This window comes from Etheostoma spectabile, chromosome 11 (assembly GCF_008692095.1).
Source record: "Etheostoma spectabile isolate EspeVRDwgs_2016 chromosome 11, UIUC_Espe_1.0, whole genome shotgun sequence".
NCBI classification, from domain to species: Eukaryota; Metazoa; Chordata; class Actinopteri; order Perciformes; family Percidae; genus Etheostoma; species Etheostoma spectabile.
In genome coordinates this window covers 11,381,774-11,391,132 of record NC_045743.1, presented here as the reverse complement: position 1 = coordinate 11,391,132, position 9,359 = coordinate 11,381,774, and the positions used below count along the sequence as shown (strand labels likewise).

General features: G+C 40.9%; 1 protein-coding gene across 1 annotated transcript; it reads right to left on the bottom strand.

The window, feature by feature from the left end:
- Positions 1–116: 116 nt before the first annotated feature.
- Positions 117–7,468, bottom strand: LOC116697697 (indian hedgehog B protein). Its single transcript, XM_032529084.1, has 4 exons — positions 6,467–7,468; positions 5,104–5,261; positions 4,635–4,738; positions 117–2,481 (listed from the first exon to the last, which is right to left on the bottom strand). The coding sequence occupies exons 1-4, from the start codon at positions 6,770–6,772 to the stop codon at positions 1,709–1,711; spliced, it is 1,341 nt and encodes a 446-aa protein (XP_032384975.1). The 5' UTR covers positions 6,773–7,468; the 3' UTR covers positions 117–1,708.
- Between the last annotated feature and the right edge of the window lie 1,891 nt (positions 7,469–9,359).

The following is a 9,359-nucleotide window of genomic DNA, read 5'->3' as shown; positions in this document are numbered from 1 at the left end:
ATAAAAAGGGACTTATTAGTACTTATTAGTATATTAGTACTTTAGGGATTAGTGATGTATGGCATAAGATCTCAATTAGTTGTTGCAACAACAAAAAAATCACAGAGTAGTTTTGGTTTAAAAACAACAACTTTATGTTTCAAATATACATTGTATGCACAGAGTTGACGAAAATAACAATAGTTTACATTATTTTCTAAAAATAGATCTTTAAATAGTCTCTCTAACAATAGCTTAATATACATATGTGACAAATATTTAAGAAGGCATATAGAATAATGCCTTGGAGTTTCTAGATACTTGCAAAGTTTGAGTCTACAGTGACGACTAGAAGAACACTTTGGGCAACATCAACTGCACGTTTATCCATATGCAATTAGCCATCTATCACAATTGCTTCCCAGAGTGTTAAAAAATGAAAACGTCTGTACCTCTTTAAATCTAGGTCTTAAGTCTTGGGTCATAGATGGAATACAAAAAAGACCATGCAAAGGACAGCTATTAATTAACTTACTATTCAAGATAAAGAGATTTGCTATCTGTTAATTAATAAGATGCATAGCTGGTGCTTAATACAGTAGTTGAATACAGCCTGAGTGTTGTGTATAGCTAAATGTGTGTAAACCTTAACTAGATACTACTGACCTGAAAATTGAAAACCTGAAACAATGCAAAATACAAAAAATACACCTTTTAAATAAAGTAACTGATAAAAACATGAAGATGTTCATTATATTTGAACCAGTCTGAGACAATCAAGTTAAGTGAAAGAGTATGACGTACTTTTTTAAACAGATTGACAGTGTGGCTGTTAAAACCCCATGCAGCTGTTTTGCAACAGTACTTAAGTACTCACACAGTGTCCATCATCATTTCAAAGCCCTTTTCAGATGCAAAGCTATAATGCAACACTAACAAATTGCTACTGATTTGTTGTCTTTCTTTCTTTTTTAACATTACTTAACTGTATAAATACCTTTTGTACATACAGAGCTTGAAATCCCACCAAGTTTAGTCACTAGTTTTCTCCATGCTTTTCTGCCTTTTCTTCTTTCTCCTCAAAAGTTTCCTTTTCACCTTAACCCTTTCTCTAAAACTTGCTGCTCCCAAAATGTGTCACGAAAGGTGTCCCTGTATGTTTAAACTTCCTCTACCTATATCAGTAAGCCCCAGCGTGATCTCAGGCTGCACAAATGTTGACAGATTACAGTAATTACAGTACAAAGAATGATGAAATGTGGTTGTCTTTCTTCCTACTTTTTTATTTTTTTTAAATGAAAGATATCGTTTCAAACCACAGTCCCTGTTTTTTTTTTATCTCTGAGGTGCTCTGAATGGAACCGCAAATATTGGCATAGACCTTCAACTCTTAAATTGACATGGGAGATACTTATGTAAATACTTCTGTTTTCATTTAGTTTAATATCCTGTCAAACACTGACAGAAATGTCTTTGGTTGTCTTTTTAGTCCTCTAAATCTTCTGGAAGGAATATAATTGAAATTACCAAAAGCATAAAACTAATGCTCCCAGTGTCTTCTCTTTGTCTTTTGCACAGTTTCACATGTGCTACAAAAAGGAGTTTGTTGAACTACAGCAAATGCAGGCAAGTAAAGTAAAAACAGATCTTCAGTATAAAATCAAATGTCTTTGGTGGTCCCTTGATCTGTGCTTTGGTGCTCCTGAATACAAGTAGGTGAATATAGTCATCAGTGTGAAACAAGTCTCTGTGGCTCCTGCCTATGTCCTTGCTCGATCCCCCAGGGGTGGAAATGTCCAGCATCCAACAGCATTTGCCCCAGCCTCTGTAGAAGCCAAGGGTACCAGTGCAGGCCGTCGGTCTGCAGCTCTAAGGGTCCCATCAGGCTGTAGAAGAACCTCAGTGGGGCTAGGACCCAGTGGGCCAAATGGTGATTGTCCACAGCAGCATAGCAGGATGCCAGCACACCGTTTACCACTATAGAGCCATGCTGTGTTAGTGGGGCATACAGCCCGGTGCTCCTCTTTTCTTCTACAAAGGTCACAATTGAAAGTGTTGCCCGTAACCCTGTATTCCCTTGTGACGTAAGTAGGCACTGTCCTGGCCGGACCTCACTGGCAAAAACTGTCCTCAGACCTGCTTCCCAGCTAGGCCTGCCCTCCCGTGTGGAACCCAAAAGTTGCTCTTCGGCTGTCTCCTCCCACTTTGACTCACTCAGCCCACCAGTGCAGACTGTGACAAAGATCAAGTGAGCAGCTGTGAGAGTAATATTAAGTCCTGTGTTGGTGCCAATGATGTAGAAGATCTTTGTGATGTTGGGCTGGTGGTCCAGAAAGGATAAGACCGGGCTGTAGAGAAGGGGTCCGTGACCATCTTTTGTTGAAGAGGCCAAGACTTGATCGCCAGGATGAAGCTCTCGCATCTTTTTAGTAGCCCCGCCCTCAAGGATAACCTCAGCATTACCAGGGAAACAGCCACCGGTTTTGGCTGCCACAGAATGTTCTGAAGCAATGAAAAAAAAAAGAAATTTGATTATTTTATTGTATTTCACTTTTAACTCACTTTTTATTATTGCATTATTTTTTGGTAAAGATACGAAGGATAAGGATTAAAACACAGAAGAATACAGTTTTATCTCAAGAGCGGAGCAAAAGCATAGCAGCACTTCGCCTTTAACAGTGGCTGCATCTGGTCACTGAGTGATCTATAAAACAGGCGAGACTTTGACACTGACTCAAGGACAACTTTATCTCAGCAGATCAGCGGGAGATTGTTAACATATGTATATAATGTGACTCAACTTTGTCTTTTCTGTCTGCATCTGGCTTTCTACTTATTCTCACAACGGAATAAGACACACACACACTCACACACCACACACACACACACACACACACACACACACACACACACACACACACACACACACAGATAACCATGTTCTTATACCAGCAGTTAAAGATTTCTAACCCCATCCACAGTTGATAATTTGATTTTCTAAACTATTGTATAATGCAGTAGTGATTTCCTCTCTGATTCACCTTTGACAGGTTTGGGTGGCCCTTTAAGTATTCTGCAATACTAATGCCTTAAAATCCATTATATACTTTCCTATGGAGTACCTGTTTTTCTAAAACTGATCAAATACTTGGTGGGAATGTTTTTTAACAACAATTGGTCAAAACCAGCTCTCCTCTTGTTATTTTGCATTTAATGTTAATGTAAAGGAGACTTTTTTCCCCATCACTTTGCCATACCATGTATGTCTATTTTGCTAATTTGTCAAACCTAGCTTGGCATGATGACATCAGCATGTCACAAGTAACACAATACATTATAAGAAAAGCATGTCTACTTCTTATCTTTTGGGAAACTGTCATTAATTTAGTCTACCCAAGATGCCACAGGATGTACATTTGATCTTGTTACGTAAAGTGTTTCTGATTAAAGACGCAGTGAGACAAGGTGGCAAGAAAAGGTAGACAGCAAGGGCTAATGGATAACCAGCTGATTGTATCACCACAGGCAGAGCACGGCCTGGGGTCAGAAAAAACAGGAAAGTACACATACTCAGACCTAGGTTGAGATATTGTTTGGATTACAGCACAGTTTGTGTTTTTAACTGAGTCACATGCCCACTCTCAATGGTTCCACGCAAGTAAAGAGCAGTGGCACATTGTAATGAGCTTGAGCTCTTAACAATGAATTCTGCTAATTTGGAAAAGTGGAGAAAATGGAAGCAAGCATGAAGGCTACTAAAGGCAAAATCAGTGTGTGTGTGTGTGTGTGTGTGTGTGTGTGTGTGTGTGTGTGTGTGTGTGTGTGTGTGTGTGTGTGTTTGTGAGTTGTGTTAAAGCAGTCTTAAGGCAGCCAAATATTTGTCCAAGGTGTGTGTCTGTGAGCCAGAGGCTGCAGAGAAGGAGACTGTGACCGGGAGGTGATAAGACTCAGATAAGAGATCTGAGAGAAACCTGCTGAAGGAAAAGCAACAGCAAAACAAAGGGAGAGTTAATCATCTCAGAGCTTACTAACCTCATTGAACTGCTAGAATGTAGTTTGGCATCAAATAACTGGTGGTACCAGACAAATAGGTCACATAGGACACATTAGTAAATGGGTTTCTATAACGTCTCAAAAGTCAGAATGGTTTCAGACGGAATGTGGTCAAATATTGTTTGCGTAAGAACTGTAAGTATCAGATTTGCAATAAAATAAGAAAAAAATCAAAGACTGTAGATGTTATTTATTGCACACGTAATATTAACTATTGCATTAGCACACCAGTAAACATTTCAACACATACTTCCATGTCAAAAACTCCCGTTTTACATCATACGGCTATATTTTCTATGTTTACAAATGCTGACTTTACGATGAGATCAAGAAGAGAGACTGAATACAGCAAAGAGCACAGGTGCACCACCCTGCTATGATTGGCTCCCAATAGGCCAAACACACACACACACACACACACACACACACACACACACACAGATTGATGATAGTGCCACTGAAAGGCAAGGTAAACAGTTAGTGAATCACCAACAAAGGCATCAACATCATTAGTGGTAATGACAGCTGGCCACAAACACAAGAAAATACAAATATACACTCACAAACACACACACACACACACACAGACATCCGTCTCTCACCTGACTTGACGCTACAGTGAATGTGGGCTTTGGACTCATAGTAGACCCAGTCAAATCCCGCTTCTACAGCCAGCCGGGCCAACATGGCGTACTTATTTCTGTCCCTTTAAGAAAAAGAAGAAAAGAAGGAAAAAATATTTAAACTCCAAATGTGATTCAATCAGAAATTGATTGCATACTTTTCCAAACATGCACGTTAATTTTTTTCTACTGACGTTGATACGTTTATTTGTATGCATAATTCATTTCAAATATTGTAATTTCTGGAGGAATTTGGCCCCAGGCTAACACAAGAATTTAAACATGTTAAGTTCATATTTGACTCAGCAAAAATAAATGTTGCTGATTAATTAGTTTACTCATGACATTACTAACACGTTGCCTCACTGAGTGACCTGTGGCGTGTTAACTGACTATTAGCAGTTTAAATGTTGTCTGCTCTGATCACATGATATGCTGTATTGCATACCTGTCTGAGGTGGTGATGTCGACAGCACGCCCCTCATAGTGCAGTGAGTCCTCTGAATGATGACCATCCTCATCCCAACCCTCGGTCACTCTCAACTTAACACCTGGCCACATGTTCATTACAGAGATGGCCAGAGAGTTTAACTTGTCTTTACAACGCTAAGACAGGGGCAAATGGAGGGGAAAAGTAAGGCAGGCTGTTAGGGACAAATAATACAAACAAAAATGAGGTGCTAATAATGCTGAGAGTGTACCTTGAGGTAGAGAAAGATCAACCAAAGTTCAGACAAAAAAAGACACATATACAATGTGGACAGTGAGTGTGTGGGTGTGTCTAGTAAAGCAGATAGTCAGAGGCATCAGTGTCATCCCATTAGGGCAGGGACAGTGAAGTTGGAACGAGAGGACGACGAAATAGGAACAGCATAGCCCAGGGAAGGAGAGCAAGAGAGGGACTGGAAAGCAAGATGCCTATTAGGAAAAGTGTGCATACCTCTTAACTAACACAGACTCTAAACACATGCAAGGAAATGTAGACTCATTGTGTCCGGTGAATGGTCAAAGTACAAAAAACTTTTGCTTGCTTCTGATGATTTAGCAGTTTTCCAGTGACTGAGGTCAAGATGCCTCTCAGCAGATCTGGAGAGCTATTTGCTGAAATGTAATTAATCTGATTTGAAGCAATAAATTGTCAATGTGGTTACTGTCAACCATTGAATGAATTGATTATTGAATTCATTAATGCTATTCGTTTTGCACATCACCAAATTTACAACATAAAAGCTTGGGCAGAGATTGGACTCTCTATTTGTTAAGTACCCACTCCAATTACATATGCATGAGTGTGCCTAATTTGTGGACCAAATATACATTAAGACCATGATGTAGAATAAGATTTGGCTACTGTATTGGTTGATTAAATGTACCCTGCAGAGGATTTCCTGACTTTGGTTTAACCCTTAAATAAGTGGTTTTACACACATCAATTTGTCTAGCCTGATGGAACGCTGCACAGATTGACGATGATTGAGACTATTCAACAAAATAAGGCTTAGTTTGGGAGTGAAAGAAATACTTCAAGGCAATATCAGCAGCTAGGAATGCCAGGTAACAAAATCCAGAGGTGAAACGAGGGGCCGAGAGTCAATGAAATCAATCATTTTGGTTTAAATATTTAACTAACAGCAAACACTTAGGAGGCAATTGGATCCAACCGGGTGGCAAATGTAGTCTGAAGTGATTCCGTTACTATAACTGTAATATTGCCAATGGACAACGCCAATTATCAAGCAGTCAGGAACAATTGTCCATATTTGCGCATCTGTTTTTGCATCCATGCCCTCCCATTCATCTCCCTTCATTACCTGGGTCATGAGCCTGTCGGCGCCGGTGTCCTCCTCATCTTTGAAAATAATATCTGTGTTATAATTCGGCGTCAGTTCTTTAAAGCGCTCGGAGTTGCGCGTTATTTTGCCCTCGGGTCTCCCGCTGGCTCCCAATGTCTTCTCGGCGACGTTAGGGCTGAATTGCTTGTAGGCAAGCGGGATGAGCTTCTTCGGAAGCCGCCTCTTGCCGTACCCCCTCCCCGGCCCGCAGCCCTCCGAGGCAGGTGCGAGGAGGAGGACCAAGGCACACAGAGAGGCGGTGAGAAGGAGGAAGGAGATCCGCATCGCCCCGGGGGGAGGGAGGACTCTCCCGGGGGAGAGAGATGTCTTCAGTACCTCCCCGGCTCAGTTCCAGACTCCATCGTTCGTGACTGTCGCAACATCACGTCCGAGAAACTCGGAGAAAAGAAGCTCACTCCAGGCAGCTCCAGGCACCATGAGGACACCAAACAAGTTGTAACAACTCCAAAAAGTTGACCCAAATTGAGAAACTCCGCTCCCTCCGCCTTGCAGAATCAACAGTAAGTGTGTAGGCGGTAAAGTCCGTGTATTTAAACAAACAGGTTCAAAGTCGATATGGTGGGTGAGAGAGTTACAGAGAGAGAGAAAGAGAGAGAGAGAGAGCGGTGACTGATACTCAAGTTGCAGTGTTGTGGTTTCTCTCCCTCTCTTTCTTTTGCTCTGGGAAAATGTCACAACAACAGCCACTCTTGCCCGCTGTTTGTTTGGTCCTTTCTTGAAAGCGTCTCCTCTCCATCTGCGGCCGGCGTGCAACAAGCTGCAGCTTTCCAGTTGAATTGAAGGGATTTGACTGATCCAAAGCGATCTGTTGCCACTTCAGACCGCACCCTGCCAGTCCTGCCCTCCTCTCTCTTCTCTCCCTCTCCTCTTCTGTCCATACTCTGCCACCCACCCCGCCCCTCCTGGGCATAGGGCGCACTGGAGAGTCCTGTCCAGACTCTGCTTGCAGGCAGGCAAGCAGCAAACACACGCTTTGCCCTTTATAGCTGCCACTTCCATTGTTATCTTTGTCTGTCTGTGCCCTTGACAGCTCTGCATGCTGAGTAGACAGCCACTGACGTATTTTTTTTCCAGCAGCATTTCAATATTAAATAAGATCAAGGGTCATTCGTTGATTGACTGGAAGTGTTTGGTTGACTATGTATTAATGAGGTAATTTAGTAGCTGTCAGACAGCCTAATTTCCTGGATGTTTGGCAGGTGGACTGGCTAAAGCAATGCTTATCTGAATAACTAACTGACTGACTGACTGACTGACTGACTAAATCTATGATTGGCTGACTGCCTGAATTACTGCTGACTTACAGCAGTGCCAGATATTTGACTAAATTAATTGACTAGATTAGTGAGCTTCAACAAGGGGTCCGTGACCCCTAGGGGGTCGTCAGAGTCATTGCAGGGGAGGCTGTTAAATTATTGGTTAAAGCGTAACTCTCGACAACATACAACCTAGGGTCTTTCTGTTAACGTATCCAAGTGAAACTTTCGTTTAAAAGCATAATTAGGACGGAAGTGCCACTTTTAAGATTGACGTATTTTTGTTTTCAGTCAAATGTCCTTTTGAATGAGAGAGCTAGGGGGACTACTGTGATAGCATAAAAATCAAAATTTTTGAAACAATAAGAAAATTCAACACAACATGAACCTTTGCTCCATCAGTATTATCACCAGGGGCTTTACACATAAACTCGAGTATTAAGAACATTGTTTATGTACACAGAGTTTACTAAAAAGAAAGGTTTTGAACCACTCACTTAGCTGTTTTTGTTTCCCGTCCGCCGCCATCTTTGCCAGTCAAAAAGAATTGATCTCCAAATGCGAATGAACGGACTCCATAGGAGGAAATGTCATTGTTATATGAGTCTCTTTTTCAACTACCAAGTCAATATTGTTTTTCACTAACAACAAAACAACAAATTATCTGTGTATTTATATGGAGCTAAGCTTTAAGAGCTCTCTATCATTACTCTCCTTACTGTTACGTCGCATTCGGAGATTGACACTTTTTGACTGGCAAGATGGCGGCGAGCGGAAAAATCAACTGCTAAAGTGAATTGTTCAAAACCTTTCTTTTTGGTAAACTCTGTGCACACAAACAATGTTCTAAATGCTCAAGTTCATGTGTGGAGCCCCTGGTGATAGTTTGAGCAAAGGTTCATGTGGTGTCGAGTATTCTTGTTTTAGAAATGTTGATTTTGAAGCGATCATAGTAGTGACCCTAGCTCTCTCATTTAAAATGCCATTTGCCCAAAAATAAAAATACGCTCAATCATAAAAGTGGCGCTTCCATCCTATTTATTATTATTATGCTTTTACATGAAAGTTTGACTCAGGTACATTCACAAAAAGAACCTAGGTTGCCTTTTGGTGAGAGTCACGCTTTAATATTTTTAAAGTGTTTCCCACGAAAAATAAAAATATGTTTTAAAAAACAAAAACAATCTAAGGTAGCCACCATGGTAACCATCCACAGATGCAGGTAAGCTCATGAATTCACTGTGCCTTCCACATGTATGTTTGACATTAAAACATTATGATAGATGAGGATGTAAATAATAATTATTTTAAAAGCTTAGGTACTATGAAACGGTTCATAGGCTTCAGGCCATTTTTAGGCCAATGTTATGCAACATATGTAGTAGGGTGTCCCTGCTCATCTATCTTTTAGGTTAGGGGTCCTTGGCATAAAAAAATGTTGAAGACCCCTGCACTAGATTAGTTAACTTTATACCGGTTTGACTTGACAAGTTACATCTTTAATTTACTAACTTTTGGCTGTCTGTCTCCTCAGCTGCTGCACACACACACACACACACACACACACACACACACACACACACACACACACACAC